Source organism: Rutidosis leptorrhynchoides, chromosome 6 (assembly GCF_046630445.1).
Source record: "Rutidosis leptorrhynchoides isolate AG116_Rl617_1_P2 chromosome 6, CSIRO_AGI_Rlap_v1, whole genome shotgun sequence".
In the NCBI taxonomy this organism is placed as follows: domain Eukaryota; kingdom Viridiplantae; phylum Streptophyta; class Magnoliopsida; order Asterales; family Asteraceae; genus Rutidosis; species Rutidosis leptorrhynchoides.
This window is the reverse complement of record NC_092338.1, coordinates 30,261,685-30,279,550: the sequence shown is the minus strand read 5'-3', so window position 1 is coordinate 30,279,550 and position 17,866 is coordinate 30,261,685. Positions and strand designations below refer to the sequence as shown.

The 17,866-nt window shown below is 31.1% G+C and overlaps 2 protein-coding genes and 1 non-coding gene across 3 annotated transcripts; 1 reads left to right on the top strand and 2 right to left on the bottom strand.

The window, feature by feature from the left end:
• The first annotated feature begins 6,620 nt into the window (after positions 1-6,620).
• Positions 6,621-9,572, top strand: LOC139853519 (ER membrane protein complex subunit 8/9 homolog). Its single transcript, XM_071842909.1, has 6 exons — positions 6,621-6,665; positions 7,099-7,425; positions 7,516-7,662; positions 8,018-8,077; positions 8,607-8,773; positions 9,269-9,572. The coding sequence occupies exons 1-6, from the start codon at positions 6,621-6,623 to the stop codon at positions 9,297-9,299; spliced, it is 777 nt and encodes a 258-aa protein (XP_071699010.1). The 3' UTR covers positions 9,300-9,572.
• An 855-nt stretch (positions 9,573-10,427) lies between these two features.
• On the bottom strand, positions 10,428-10,500 carry TRNAF-GAA (transfer RNA phenylalanine (anticodon GAA)). Its single transcript has one exon. It is a non-coding gene; the product is annotated as a tRNA-Phe (tRNA).
• Positions 10,501-11,290: 790 nt separating this feature from the next.
• Positions 11,291-12,646, bottom strand: LOC139853518 (uncharacterized). The gene is made up of 4 exons (XM_071842908.1): positions 12,308-12,646; positions 12,151-12,221; positions 11,923-12,006; positions 11,291-11,663 (listed from the first exon to the last, which is right to left on the bottom strand). The coding sequence occupies exons 1-4, from the start codon at positions 12,644-12,646 to the stop codon at positions 11,291-11,293; spliced, it is 867 nt and encodes a 288-aa protein (XP_071699009.1).
• Positions 12,647-17,866: the final 5,220 nt, after the last annotated feature.

Here is a 17,866-nt window from a genome sequence, read left to right as displayed (position 1 = left end):
TGGATTGGAACAATAATAAATCTTTTCATACTAAGCTATTACGTGTGAATCTTAACTAGTATGTACTACTTGATTAATTCATATCATTAATATGCTATGATGTACCGTTAATGACTTAACAATCGTTAATCACTGCTTCAACACAATAAACTCCATTTCATAATAAACCAAGTGTATTACTCAAATACATGATTGATTGTATACTTTCATTTTTGATGTACTCGAAACTTTCTAGAAAACATCATTCGTGCCTTATGAATTTCACAAGAATTCCACGAGCACCAACATCATATACTGAGGTATATCAATAACAATGAACGACGAAGTATTGATTCATAACTTCATTAGCGAAATATTTCGCGACAATTATGAAATCTCTAAGGTTTTGGAGATTATTTATTCTCGTTTCAACCGCAAATCAAATGAGTTTAATATTATATTAACTCATTAAATCTATATTATATCTGAAGAATACATATATGAACGTATATCTTCTCTTTTGTACAAACTGTTAATTGTAAAAATATTTTAATGGGTAGGTAATACCCGAGAAATATTTATATCTCACATTAATATGTTACATTGTACATTCTTCAAATTCTGATTCAATAATCAGTAACTATACTACTTACATCCACATATGTATCCGCACACCAAAGAACAACCATTTTCATTCAAATCAAATTACATATTCTGAATTTGACATATCAGAATTCAAGTAAAGCTATAGCAGATGTTATCTTCCTAAAGATCACTACATTCATGAATTATATTCATTCGTATTCTATGATGAATTATCACATCAAACCACCAAAATTATCATTCATTACTTTTGAAATCAACAACGCCTATTCGTCAACCATTAGATCCATTGACGATTACAATCAGCGTTTAATCATCTAAAAATAAAATTTCTTGAAACCATCTCGGGTTGTCAATCAATGATTCAGATTCGTTAACCTTGAGAATGCTGACGAAGCAGCAAATGCTATAGATGTTCTTAAGGGCTAACAGTTTGATAATAAAGAATGGTACGTTGGAAAAGCCCAAAAGAAAATTTGAAACTGAAAAACGGATTGAGCTAACCATGGAGGAGACCAAGGACAAACACAAGGGCCAAACCCTATATTCAAAGAATCCAGGAAATTCTGAATCCGGTGAAATCTTTAGAGAATATCTTGCTCCAAAGTCATGTTAAAAGCTTGCGGAAAATTTTTCTTCATCAACTTTCGAACTTAGAAATTCCAAAATATCATCATAAATATCCTCTATATTTCGGAAGATATCTTCATAACGATTCATGTCCGTAATTAAGTATCTCTTTGCGATATCTTTATAAAGGAAACTGTTTTAGTTTCTATATTCTGTAAAATTCGAGTTTAAATTATAAATGCTTTGAAGAAGTGATTGGGAATTGAAGCATGAGTTAATATAATATAATGACGTCAGGCCAACGTGATTATATTACAGTAAGTCATGCTCAGTTTTTAATGGAAGATGAGGATTCATAGATTTTATAATCATCATTGCCATGTTACACGACTCTTACATTCTATTTAACCTCTAAACATATCAAGAAAATATTTTTCTTGATGATTCGGTCTTTTTCGGATATTCTGGTAATATGACAAATCAAATCGTGCTATTACCTTTCCTTTCTACTTTATATATTATGATCATTTAAAACTTCATACCTATGAATTCTGGACCATTACTCGCTTGACTTGAAGTCGGGAAGAAGAAACAAAAACATAAAGCTCCGACATATAAGGGAAAATATAATGCCCGATAACGACTCCGAAATTACAAACCGTGTATATCAATGCGTATAGCAATATAAAGACACGGGATAATTAAAAACACTATAGCCCCAAGAGCATAGAAGAAGTAAACAGATTCCTCTGGCGGTAAAAGAAAAAGAAGAATGACTGCATAGATGGTCAATATAATAACCAGGATCAGAACTGGATTTAGCATTTTCTTAATCTTTTGGAAGTTTGAATTGAGAAAGAAAGTATAGAAGTGGTGAAGATAATGAAACGGAAGAAGCTAATTTATAGTAAAATTCCAAACACATCAATCGAGGCAAATCACCGCATTTAATCAAACAAATCTCAAAATTTCGTAAATACCGGAGAATCAAATCTTATAGATTACGAAGATTTCCTTTAATTCCTTGAATTCCGGAAATCAATCGTGACTACGTCAAAAGTTAAGGCGAACATTTAATTTTCTCATTTCACTCTTTTATGATAGCTTCGTTTATACTCTTCCTATAAACAAATCGTTTTATCCATATTATTCAATAGTGATAAAACTTTATTTTTCAACTTATATTCATCATTAAAATATTCTTGTTGTAAACAATGAAGATCTCTATCAAATTTCATGACTGTGATTTTCACGAACTCCTCTCTGTTTGTCTGCCCTAATATTGTGGCATAAAATGCTCAAGGTTTTAAATGAGCTCAATACCATTCATAACACATTTCATGTATCCAATTTACTAAAATGACTTGTATAACATCATCATTTTGAATGATCTTCGTATTAATGATAAAATGCACTTCGTTGAAGAACCTATAGAAATCATGGAAGGAGAGGTCAAACAAACGCGTAAAAGCAACATACCTATCATTAAAGTCTGTTGGAATTCGCGTAGAGGCCCCGAATATACCTGGGAACGCAAAGACCATATGAAACGGAAATATCCCCATCTCTTCCCAACTGTTGATGAAGCAGACGGGAACTCCACTTAAAACTTCGGGACGAAGTTTTCATTAACGGGGAGGTACTATAACGACCCTCATTTTTCCATCTATATAATGCCCGAACAAAAGATTTAAGTATAATGAATAAACTCTAAGTACTAATAAAAGGTCGTTATATACATACGAAATTAACGAACGTTAAACGAATAATAAATTTTATTCAACAACGTACGCGTAAGAATTTTTATAAAAAAAAAAAAATTTATGTCATAACATGATTACATATAAAATACTTATATTAATTTTGTATTTAGTTAATATATTATACAATTAATAAATACAAGTATATATAAATGTAGTAACATATATAAAACTAATAAAATTATAAAGTAATAATTTAATTAAATAAAAACCACATTTAGTAATTATAATTTTATAAATACAGAATATATATTTATATTTATCAAAATTCGTATTTAATAATTAAATAAAAATAGAAATTTAGTTAGTTAACATTTTTAGAACTATGAAATATATATATATATATATATATATATATATATATATATATATATATTTTAAAAAAAAAGTAGTATTTTTTTATATATAAACTAGATCTAGATCCACTTTTATTTATTTTATTCCTACTTTTAACTTTACTTTTATTTATTTATATTTTGAAATGGTGGCATGACTCGCCATAAATACTTTTAATTTTTTTACAAGACACTAGTTATTTTTTTATATAAACTTTTGTATTTTTTTATTTTTTCTTTACCAAAAATTGTAACTATAAATACCATAGCCTAGTTCACAAATTTTGTACACCAAAAACTTGAAGAATTCTCTCTCAAACCTCTGCAAAAATTATTTTTGTAAGTTCTCTATATTATTTTTATAGTTTTTATTTAGTTTTTATCATATTTTTGTGCTAGTTTTATGTTAAATACCAAATAAATATGAAATTAATTATAATAAATAATTTAAATACATGATAATTAGTATTAAGTATCCTAATGACTATAAAAATTATTTTTATGAATTATACATTCGAATTTATATTTATTAAAAATCAAAAACTGATTTTTTTTATATTCAGTATATATAGATATATAATAAATAAATAGTAAATGATTATATATATATGTTTTTACAATTTTTGCTTATCACATATGTTATGCAAGTAATTATAAAAATTAATGTTTGATTTAATTGTCATTTTAAATAATTAATTTGTATTTTCTTTAGTTTTACTACAGTAGCCGAAAACAGTGTTTTTTTTTAAATAAAAAGATAACTAAATGGTATAATATTTTTATGACTACAATAATTAATAGAAACTACTTTGGAACTATTAAGAAAGTTATAAAAATTATTTTTTTGAATTAATGAATATATATTTCTAGTTAATTTCGAATTTAAATTAATAACAATACAAAAGTTGAATTAAATAGTTAAACTATTAATATAATTATACAAATAATTTTTCTAAGCTTAATATACTAATATAAGCTCACAAAAATTATTGGTTGAATTAATTTAGTTGATTTAATAATTATTACTTTATAAACTTTGATTTATTGCAAACCGAAAAAGAAATTAGCAATAAATACTTTTACACCATAACAAAAATTTATAAAATTTTCCTAAGTTTATTTTGATCAGTAGAACCTAAGAAAAATATAAGATGTGGTGTTAAACTTGTTTACCTATTTATTTTCATTTTAACTATTAAAACAATTATAAAAAGTAATATTTAATACACAAAACTTAATATTAATGTATAGAAAATTTTTATTATGTTTTATACAAGTTACTTACTGTTATGAAATCAATAAAACACTTGTTAGCATCATTAGATAATTATGGGTGCTTATATTGATCTAAAACATAATTTAAACTATATATATATATATATATATATATATATATATATATATATATATATATATATATATATATATATATATATATATGTATCCTTACATATATATAATATATATATATATTAAACACTTATAAGTAAAGTATATAAAGTGTTGTATTTCTATACGCACCTAAAAACGTATTGGAACGGTATATTAGATGGGTATAGATCTTGATCTTTCTCGAGTGGATGGACGCTCGAAAGTCTAGGCGGAGAGTTTGGATTACCGAGTTAAAGGATCCTGTGGCTCAGAAACCTATGACCTGAAAAGGCCATTTTAAATTGAAAGTGTTAGATTGGAAGCTTGTCTAGTATGAAAAGCCTTTCCAAAATGATAAACCTTCTTTAAACTTACTATAAAAGAAAATACTTACACTTATCATAATACGGGCAAAACATCTAAACTATTCTCAACTTATTCTTAGGTTGACTTCTCTGTGCTTCGATCATCCATACTTTCTCTTTAAGGAATACTTTCACTCACCGAATTACTAAGGTGACTTTCATAGCCCCACTCTTATTGCTATAGCACTTTTTATACTTACTGGGGTGAGACACATGCTGCTTTTATACTTTAAACAACTTAGACACAAGTACGAACCTAAACTGTACTATGACTAGCTTATGCTACTAAGACCCCACAGTGATATTTTTTTAATTGCTTTTAGGATAAGGCATTCTTAATTATTGGGGGTAGGCCTATCGGGAGTAACGTCCCCGATACATTTGACCGTGATGTCTTTGTATTACTTAATAATGATTTAAACATGGTGATAAGGTACTGCCAACTTATCATCGGGGCAACAAAACAAACGTTTAGTCTAAAATATCACGAATCAGTACTACTTTTGGATCTGCGAGATCTACTTTTTGATCCTTCGGGAGATCAACTTTACAACTAAATCTTGTGGTCTAAAAACAACGATAACTACTTTTGTTAAACCTATGAACTTCACTCAACCTTTTTGGTTGACACTTTAGCATGTTTTGTCTCAGGTGCTGTTTGATTCAAGCTTTCTTATCTACTACTTATGTGATGCTACTTGGACTTAGGATCAAGAGATATCACATTTATTACTTCTGCATATGAACAATTACTTTATCGTTATTTCCATTATTGTAACGACATTTCATTTTCCGCTGCGTACTCAATAAAGTTAAATTTTCTCATTTAGTATTGTTCTCGTATTATAATATGTTGGTTTATTTGATATTAGTAACGTTTCTTCCAGACCCTATTGGGAGGACGTTACATTCACGACGTTAGTGAATGGGACTATCCAGATACTTTTGACTAACCGTGCAACTTAATACAAACTGCAAGGATTATCCGCGCAATTTTGTCTTTTAATTTGGCTCGGTACATTAGAGCTCTCGGTATCGAATATCAGTTCCGGAGTCAGGCTTGCACAACATTGGTTCAGCGTCGGACGAGCCAAAATCGTACACTCCTCGTCGAAAAAAAATCCGGTGAGGTTGGTCCCAAATTTGAATATATATTAGTTCAAATTGAATTATTTGTTCTCTTCTTAATCTCTATATCTATATATACTAAAATCAATTCTAAACCATTTCTCAACCTTATACAATATTTTCTAAATCATTCTACACTTTCAACTACAAAATGAATCCAAACAATCAATACAGTTGAAACCACCCGATGAATCCGAGTAACCCATTCGGGCATCAATGGAATTGGAGTAATCCGAGTAGTTGAATTCAATCAAATTCTAATGCGTTTTCATAAACACAACCGCAAGTTTCAATGACATCAAACTTTTTCGGTAATGCATTTGGTGTGTTTCAATAGACACAATTACCTCAAACACAACATGATGAATGAGACGAAGATCTTAACGAACATGTATGTTAAAGGGTTTCTTAATTTATGAACAAAGGAATGAACGAAAATCCAGATTCCGAATGTATGATGCGGTTGTAGTGCGATTTCCACCGTCTTTAGCAAAATCACAGGGGAGATGATGGTAACAACGACGGCTGACGGTGGCAAAGGGTTTTTGGGTGCTGTAGTTAAGTTTTGTATGTAAGTTAGAAATATGGTTCATAAGTGTTGTAGTTGCTGATGGGTTATGATTTAATGTTTAAGATTTGGGGATTTAATGCATCGAGAATGATGATGAGTTTGTGTAAGGATTTATAATGAATTTGGAGGTGAGAAGAATAATTGGGATTAATGACAAATTTTTTGTTTGGTAAGAAAAAGAAAGGAATAGGTGAGGGGGAGAAAAAAGGTCAAATGACAAAAATACTCTCACGTGCGTCGCACATGGGTGACTTACTAGCATGTTGCTAATTAAGACTTAACGATTGAACTATCTACGAAAGAATTCAAAGTAATGGAGTGGGAAAAGGACTATTCACGAAATATTTGACAAACTTCAAGGATTATCCGTGTAATATTGTCTAAAATCTAAACAAATCCTCATATACATTGCATAGATCTTCGGCGGAAGATTCTATCCCAAGTCGGCATCGGATCTCTCCTATTTTAGGAAAAAGTTCGAATTGAATCCGACGACTACCAAAACCCTACCCTTAACGACGGCGGCCGGAGTAATGACCAACGGTGATGATTGCAGATACGTAATCGCTCAAAATGCTTACATCAAGCTCGTCCTCCATGCCTTAAAGCACAAAACTTCCGCCGTTAACGGTGTCCTTCTCGGCCGTCTCTCCGGTGACGTTGTCGAAATCACCGAATCTGTTCCTCTTTTTCACTCTTCTCAGATCGGACTATTACCTCCCCTGGAGATCGCGTTACTTACGGTATTTCCCCAATTATCCATGATTCTAGGTTTCAGCTCAATATTTAATGTTAATTTTGTTCATTGAATCCCTTTAAATTATGTACAACAGATAGATGAGTATTACAGCTCACAGGGATTGAGTATTGTTGGTTATTTTCATGCTAATGAGCGATTCGATGATATCGAACTCGGGTCAGTTGCTAGGAATATTGCCGATCACATACATCGTTATTTTCCTCAAGCTGCAGTGCTTTTGGTACGTGTTTATTAGCAATTTGGTTTTACCCTAGCAGTGAAGTAAATTATCTTTAGAAGAAGTTATAGTTTTTGACATGAAGACTTAACTATTTTACCGTGTTAATTAGTCAATGTGGTAACTTGCACTGGAAAAGAATGCTAAAGGTAGCATGTAACTAGATAATTTGATTATACAGCTCAATGTAGCATGTGAAAATACATCCACATTTTAGATAATAACTGATAATTTGTATATAAATTGATGTAATTATTATTATGTATTATAATTATAATTATAAATTATAAATTGTAAATTATAATCTGTAAATTGCTCTTCAGTAAAGACTTATCAGTTATTATCTATATGGTTGCAGCTAGATAACAAAAAACTTGGAGCTTTGCGAAACAAGAAGGATACGGCTCCTGTAGTGCAGGTATGTTGACCGAAACTATGAGTTGCTGTAACAGAATGATACATTCTTTTGGTGTGTGTGGATACATGTTGTTTTCATTAAGATCTATTCTGAAAAGATTAATTTATGTATCGTTCACGTGTTCGATTGTGTTGTTATCTTGGATGATGACCAGTATAGTTTTATTCTGTTTGGAGTATGAGCCTGCATACAGTGATCCGTATAAATTGCTTTCAGTCAAAAGAATTACACTTCTAGGAAGTAATATGGTTTGTTCAAGTTTAGTACAGTAGATGGAATCTGCGTTTAACTTGCCTACTGTTATATGCCAATGTATATGGTTCATTGATATGATAATATCATGCTCATCAATCTTCTTGCTGCACCATTACATGATATCTTGACACAATGCGACATTAATTCTTTTAAAGTAACATATACTATTAATTTTACTTAAACAGAACTGTCAGGTTAATCTAACTACTGATGATATTGCATCTGGTTAGTGCAATATATTGTTAAAAAAAAGTCCACTTTCTTTTTATGTTAGCTTTATACGCGAGACTCCTCAAAGAATTGGAAGCAAGTTGAATCGGATGGAACCAAGTGGATCGCCACCAAGGAGCCATCTGCCAATGTGGTGTTAATGGATTTTACTTCATCTGAAAAATGGAATGATATTGTAGACTTTGATGATCACCTTGATGACATAAGCAAGTAAGGGCACCTTTTCTCCTTTCTTACTTTAGAAACATATCTGGAGTTGGAGAAGTGGGTGGGTCGGATGGGGTGGGGGTAATGGGGCGTACAGCCATACAGGTAATATCTGCTACAAAGAAGAGGCAAATCTGAATTTTTGGTCTCTGTAAAAGTCATCACAAAAATTATACTACTACAATTACAATTACAATATATTACAATTACAATTACAATAATAATACTGTACAATACGAATACTACAATTTAGAAGATCATATGCATTAAATATACCTTTTTTTCATCCCTGTTAATCCAGTTTCTTTTGTTAACTTTATTATTGATCTGACCGTTTAAGATAACATGACACAAATCAATCGAACTATTTAGTTATTAACGAGTCGAAATTGCCAACTTTAATGAATTCACTAGTTTGGGGAACAAACCAAAATTTTTATTTGGAGTAAATCTGTGAATTTTTTTTTTATTTTTTTTATTTCTGTTTTTTTATGGCAGGGATTGGTTGAACTCTGATCTCTTCAAGTAGCATTCTGATTCTACTGTGGTTATTGGCAAAGAAGATATAGTTCAAGTGACTTCAATACATCTCCCTTCAACCATCAACCGTAACCATTGTGTTTATTTTTGGTTTATTCAGTTTGACTAGAATGAAATTAGCTTTTTTTACTCTAGTTTGAACCGCACTGCATTATGCCTTAACTCGTAAACTACAGATGCATCTTTAAAATTAGTTGACCTTTCATCTGCAAAACTATTTGACCTTTCAGTTCTGCTTATCTAGTATGATATCTGTTGGTAATTTTATTTGGTATTTTCTCCTTTTTGGCCGGAGGTCCACTCGGAAGCAATCTCTCTATCCATCGAATAGAGAGGGGGATGACTTTCCCTACTTTGAGAGTTTTACTCTGGTTAGAGAAATGACTTGTCTTTACTCTCAGATAGAGGAAGGATTGTCTACATCTCACCTCCCCCCTACATCACCTAGGTGGTATTGGGTTTTGTTGTTGTTGTTGTCAGTACTTCTAGGGAATAATATTGTAAAATTTCTGATAGTTCTATATACGTGAAAGAACATTTAATTGTGTTCATTTTACACATTTAAAACGTGGTTATTTGACCTTTCCTGTTTCGAGAATAAATCATCTTGGTTGATGAACTTTGACAATTTGAACTATATTTCAAATGAATCAAAATAATTACTATAAATCGCTTTTGTTAATCGAAGTCTCGTCTTTGTGGTTTTGTAAGAAGACTGTCGTCACCATTTTGTGGGGAAGTGACGACCTTATTTCGCACTCATCGATCACATTGCTTCTCCGACGCTATCCCTTTTGGAGAAAAAGGTTGGCGCACTTGCAGTTTTCGATTTCATGTTTAGAGCTAATCAATGAGTTAAAAAGTTGTAAGGTTTTCCCTGTTCGGGTTACCCGGGAAGGGCGAGTAATCCACCCCATACTCTAGTGTACGCAGCCCATCAGGAATACTCCCTGGCTGTTTCCAACCCTTCCCTGGCCACCCCAAGAATTGAACCTGAGACCTCTTGCAAGGATCTCAGGGCCCCAACCACTTGGGCTACCTTGGGATGGTTAACGAAGTTTGAAATTAAGCACACTAAATGACACACAAAAAAAAAAAAAAAAAAAAAAAAAAAAATTGCGGTGAACGTGGATCGAACACGTGACCTTCAGATCTTCAGTCTGACGCTCTCCCAACTGAGCTATCCCCGCATATGAAAACCCATGACTAGTAAACTATTTATAGATTTAATTTATGTATGTAATACTTTATGAAATTACTTTCAACTTGTTTAAAGGTAAGTTCAAATGGTCTTTTACAATCTGCCTTTATTTTTTTTTACTAGTAAAAGTGATACAGATTAACTTTTAAAGTGACTTCGTTATCCATGGTCAAAATTTTTTTAAAAATAAATGTGGTACATCAGTTATAACAAAAATAAATGCAGTCTGTTATTTATATATTACAACTCTAAATGTTCAGTTACTATACATATACATAAATGAATGAAAAGCAAGTACAATTACATATACAAATACATTACACATCTACTTGATATCAGCAACTGTTAAAGAAAATGGGGTTCTCTGTTGTGGTTGCTGCATTTACAGGACTCGTTAGCCAAATCGGCTTGTGCTTTTTGTGCAGACCTATTCGCAATCGTATACGCCAGCTAATCTATTGCTTAAGACATCCACATCCTCCACCTCCCCGTCCTGTTACTTCTGATGATATCCTTAAAAGCTATCAACGATATGAAAAATCATCTTGATTAGTATTATGATAACGTAAGATCTTCAAAATAACTACTTCTGTATTTCCCACCTTCATTTAGTTGTAATGTGAGCAGTATTGAATCCTATGTAATTTTTAGATAAAAAGATGATTATACTAATGAAAAAAACAGGGCTTTGAAAGTACATACCTTTCGCAATACAAACTTCCACTAGGTAACACATATATTTGACAAAACAAAAGCATGTTTGGTGGTTGTCCTAAGTCCTAACCCAACTGCCTGTAGCAGTTATATGCAACTGCAACTGAAACAGCAGCACCAATGAGTGCAAGAGCTGCATATATATCTTCATTCTCCAAGCTCTCAAGCCATGTTGGAATAGTAGCTTTGCCTGATGTAGACGTCGTTTTATTGCCCAATTTAAACGAAATCTGATTATTAATAATTTGTTTCTTCAGATTGTAATTTATTGCAACTTCCGGGGAGACGAGCGGACTTTGACAACATGTGGAAGTTCCATTTGACTGGCAACAACCGCCACGATCCACTGTGTTACACCCGTCACCTATTTGTGATGTAATATTTACCACACTTTTTTCCATGTTGTTACCACCATTAGCCGATAAACCCATTTGTCCCCTGAAGATGAAATTAAAACATAATATATATAGTACATAATTTTATGATTATGAAACTATTCTAATAAACCTACAAAATAAGTAACTGGGTCAACATGGGTCAAGAGCTTTGCGTTCATGTAGGTGTCATCTATATTTATGAAAGTTTTCTAATATTGCCTATAAAGTACACACATCTAATTTTGATTAAAGGTCTTGAATCCACATTTAGAAAATGATTTTGTGATTTAAATAATATAGGTTTAAATTAAAAGGACTACCTCCAAAGCCAGTCTACAAAGTCCCCATCTTCAAAATGATGTTCGAGCAACGCGGGTACATCGTCAGGCATAACGTATCCATACCTGTGAAAACATTAGATACCAAAAACCGACATATTATACTTTATATTATATTATTATTATTATTATTATTATTATTATTATTATTATACTAAATGTGAAACTTTTTCGTTCACAGGGGTACTTCTGTAATTTCACATTATATACATTTTTGAACAAATAGGGCACCATATCTTACCAGTGGCCAGTGACTTTTCCATTGTTGGATCCAATTTAAACTGGTAATCATAAGTTAATAACAAATAGCAACTGCAACAAAACCCTAAAATTAAACAACAACAAAAAAAAAGATAAACAAATTAACCTGTTTAGTGATATCAGCTTTTCGAGATGTGAGAGCAGCTGATAGGAGTCTAGGCAATCGATCAAACTCAGCAGCTTCAATATGAGGAGGCAAAACTTGCGGTTTCTTGTAGCATAAGAAAACGTGTCGCTCATAATACTCAACAACTTCCGCTACATTATTATTATTATTGTTAGTATTATTATTATTATTCTGCCGAAACTCTTCAACGCTGGCGAGAAATCCGTCGTTCTGGAAGCTTCTAGAAGCGCTTTCAGGCTGAGGAGTAGTTATACTAAACGGAGATACGCCCGGCACCGGTGACGACGCCGTTGATTTGTTGTTATTTATAAATTTCATTATTTTTATTAAGGACCTGAAAAAGGTACTGTAGTATAATATAATAATGCAGTAGAGACAACGAACAGGGGATACCTTTCTTCTTGCCTTTAATTATTAGTCAAAAGGACCGTTTGGACGGTTTGATAGCGATTTTTTTTTATTTTTTATTTTGATGAACTTTTTTCTCGGAAAACGTAAATTATTAACATTAAGATAATTCAAAAATGAATTTAAATTTAATACACGTGTTATTTAATACACGTGATGCAGATTCTATATAGTCTCCCTGAATAAATCCATCGATCCACCTACCACATAAACGGCTTAGAGCAAGGGAGTGGACCATGTCACTTACCCCGTCCTCCACCTAGTCGCACGTCGCCCCACTCCCCAACCAAAATTCGATGTCGCGTCCCGGCTTGGTCAGTTGCCTGTCGACGCACATCAACGGCTCTCTTTTTTTTTTTTTTTTTTAATCCCCACTTTTCCCACATATACAACCCTTTTCTCAACCCAAACACACACTCTCTACTCTTATCTCAATTAAACACACTTAAAAATGAATTCTTCAAGCATTATTTCATTGAATGTTTACCCCGGTGGAGAGCTCAGCGAGGATTGGAAGTCGTATTCCAACTCGCAATGTACTCCGTTCGAGTCCCCGTGAAAGGCTCGATCGGACGAGTTAATTTTTAGGAAATTTCGGTTTGTTTTTTTTATTTTTAGGACTTGTAATGTTTTTTTTTTTTTTAGGTTGGTAATGTTTTTCTTTTTTTTAGGAATCGTGTGACGACCCGAAAATTTCTGACCAAATTTAAACTTAACCTTTATATGTTTCCGACATGATAAGCAGAATTTGTAATGTTGAATCTCAAAAAGTTTGGAACTACATTCATGTAATCAATTACCCTTTGACCGTGTTCGATGATTCACGAACAATTATGAGTATATAGATATGTATATATAATATATAATATTAACTGAAAACATTAACAAAGTATTAGATATATGATACTTTACATGAACGTATTTGTTTCGATATATTTATCGACAGAATTAAGAGATAATATCAAATGATTGAATTATCAGATACATTATGATATGATTACGGGCCTATGTTATGAGGTCCACTGTGATTTAAGAAATCTATTCTTTTTGACAACATTCGAAAAATGGTAAAGTGATTTATAAGTAAGAACAAATGTGTCAATTAACGGGAACTAGACAAGGGTTAGTGAAAATTCCTGTTTAATTTCCAAGGCATGTTTTATAATATTTTCCTCATAACCTTGATAAGATAACTATGTTAACTTTCATTTTATTTAATATAAAAATAAGAACGTGGAGTGTAAATAACTTAGATGTTGGATATCGACAAGTTAAGTAACTCGACATTTTTCATTAAGATGATTTCATACGTTTATTCAACCTTTGGACTTTATCCCATGCTTCACCAACAGACTGTAATTTAAAAACTTGAAACCTATTATGAATATATATAATTCTACTTTTCTAAAATGTTTTATGATATAACGATTTCCATTATTTTAACCTTTTAACAAAATGATTCTTAAATATATTTAGTTTTGGAAAACAAAATTATCATATTTATTTGATTTAGTTTCAAAAGTACAAAAAACGTTTTCAGTTAAAAAGAACTTTATTATTAAAACGTATATATCTTTTATAAATATCTAGAACCACTTTTGACAACTCATTACTTAACCAGTATGAAAAAGATAACGATATTTATATTTTATTTTATTAAATATATATAACGATTTAAATTAATATTATATATATTTATACGCGTATTATACGTACATAGTTTTATACTTTTACTATACTTTAACTTTACCTTTACTTTACTTTACTTTTACTTTACTTTAACTTTAATAATTCATACTTTAATAATTCACTTTAATAATTTATACTTTAATAATTCACTATAATAATTCATACTTTAATAATTCACTTTAATAATTCATTTTAATAATTCATACTTTAATAATTCATACTTTAATAATTCACTTTAATAATTCATACTTTAATAATTCACTTTAATAATTCATACTTTAATAATTCACTTTAATAATTCATATTTTAATAATTCATTTTAATAATTCACTTTAATAATTCAAAAATCTATTATAAATAGAATTCAATAGGTTTCATTATTTCATAGAAACTTGAAAATATATTTCTCTAAACTCTCTCAATCGAATTACATATATATATTTTCTTTGTATTATTTCAAGATATTATTAGTATACATATAATACTACGACGGAGTTATATTTAGACGATTTCAAAATAAGTTTTTAAACGGGATAGAGCTAAGGAAATTATGGGTTATAGCTATGGAGGTTATGGATATTGATCGAGGGTATTGCTCGTGAGGTCAACCTAACGTTTATCATTTTCGTTGCGTCTACGTACTTTCCTGCAATATTGATGTAGAGACCCGTCCTAATCCATCTGGACGAATACATTACATTTGGTTACATCGCGAGGTACATGACCTCTATATGAAACATTTTACAAATATTGCATTCGTTTTTTTTAAAAGATAAACTTTCATTTCATCGAAAGTTGACAGACATGCATACCATTTCATAATATATCTAAACTATAAATGACTTAGTAATAATCTTGATGAACTCGATGACTTGAATGCAACGTCTTTTGAAATATGTTATGAATGACTCCAAGTAATATCTCTAATATGAGCAAATGCACAGCGGAAGATTTCTTTCATACCTGAGAATAAACATGCTTTCAAGTGTCAACTAAAAGGTTGGTGAGTTCATAGATTTATCATAAAACAATAAAATTCATCATTTTGATAGACCACAAGATTTAAATGCTGCATGGTACAAATGGGCCCGAATCCTATACCCACCTGTAATGTACATGCGATATCTTTTAAATACAGTACACCTTTCTCGTGTACGAAATCATCTTTCATAAATCATAGTAACCGTACACATATCTTGTGCACAAAAATAACATACACATAACCTGTTTATAAAATCATTCTCTCGATACATAACATTCACTTTTCATTGCTTTCATAACTTGGCTTGGTAACCGACCTTAACATATAATGCGCATAATAATATTCCCAAAACAGAACATCTCGTCTGTATAATAATCATATAAACTTCGAAGTACTAAACACCACGCCCACTAGCCCTTCCGTCTAGTGAACATTCTGGGTGGGGGTGTTAAACCCGGTAGCTACCTTTAGGATTCGCGTGTGACGACCCGAAAATTTCCGATCAAATTTAAACTTGATCTTAATATGAAATCGACATGATAAGCAAAGTCTGTAATGTTGAAGTCTCAAAAACTTCGAACTGTGTTCATGTATACATTTGACCTTTGACCAATCCCGACGATTCACGAACCTTATAATTGTAAACAAAAATGTATATATGAATGATTATATATATAAACAATCATATATAATAAACAAGATATATTAATGAACTGTTATATGATTCAGTTATTATAAAAGATAACTTAAAGTAACTAAAACTTGTTATACTATTATGGTTACTAAAAATAATCATTTCCAAATAAAATTATTATCATAATTACTTTTATCATTTATTTTATTATTATTTGTATCATGATTATGATAATTAGTATTAATATAATTAGTATTATTATTATAATTATCATCAATATTATCATTATTTATTTCATGAAGATTAAAATCATTATTATTATTACTATTAATATTATTATAATTATTATTATTTGTATGTAGATTATTATTAAAATAATTATAATTATTAATTATCAATAATAATTTTATAAAATCGCACTTAAGATTTTGGAATCAGAATCTGTTACGCATAGCCATCAACTATTTTCCAATTTTGTTCTTGTCTCCAAAGTTTGTTTCCTATCATTATCATTAGTACAGATTAGGTAATAAGCAGATTTGATTTATCCTTGTTTATATTTAGCTCTCTGTTCTTTGTTTTGTCTCATTGAGAAATTAATACCCACATCCCTTATAAGATTGATCGACTTCAGTTGAAGATTATGCCAAAATAACTTCACGTTCCCAATTACCAATCACTAACACCTCCACCAAGCTAAGATGCCACTGTTCGACAGCTATCACCTTCGTTAAACCATTTATTGTGTGTTGTTTTCGAATTATCAATTACAAGAACCACTTCACCATCTACTACAAACACACTACATCTTCGTGTTCTTGCTCGATGAAAACAACCACCACGTAAACTTGTCCGTTTTTTTTTCTTTCTTTCTTCTTCTTATTATTATTATTTTGTTGTCGAAGCACCCATCTTCTCCTCTAAATAGATGACATATATGATACATGATAAACCATACCAAACCGCCACATTCTATCATACAATCACCACCTTTCTTATTCTTTCCTTTTTATCTCGAGTTCAAACACCGATGCAACCAAATCTCCACCACTGCTATGCTAATGTCGCTGTTTCATTGAATCATTCGATGTTTGGTTCATTCCATCGCCACCACCCATCAACAACCATTGAACATCTACAACCCAAGGAAACCCACATCAAATTTATCATCATTAACATTCATGCTGCTATTTTCTGTGATTTCTACTCATTAGTAAAATCAATGATGAAAAGAAACAAAGAAGACAAGGAAAGAGAATTGAGTAAGTTGCAGTTTAATGTATTGATTAAATTGTTATGCTGAATATATAAATATCACAAATAATACATGTGGGACGATTTAATTTACAATGGCCGACACACCCACTTCAACCACTCGATTTTTTTTATGATAAAAGGATATAGTACAGCACTCCGTATTATTTAAATGACAAAGGTGGGGTGGTTCACAAGTATGGCCAACATGTATTAAGTAAACAAACCCCACTTGAAGACTTTGAGCTGTTTCTTTTCTTTTGGAACTCCTTTTAATCGAGTAATACTACAGAAGTGTGGGAGATTGGACTGATGGGTTATGATGGGCCAAAATCTACAATTGGTTGTTGGACCGAACCATAGCTTTTTCTGTTGGGCTGCAAGAAATCAACCAACTAAACCCACTTGTTGCTACGCTGCTAATTGTTTCTGTCTTTCTGTTTTTACAACAAACGACAACCAAACCTCACCATTAAAAATAAGCTGTTGCAACTCTAAATTCTGTTTTCTGTTTACTCCACAGCCTCCATCGCCAAATCATCGCCATTTAACCATCACCAATTCCTTTTAT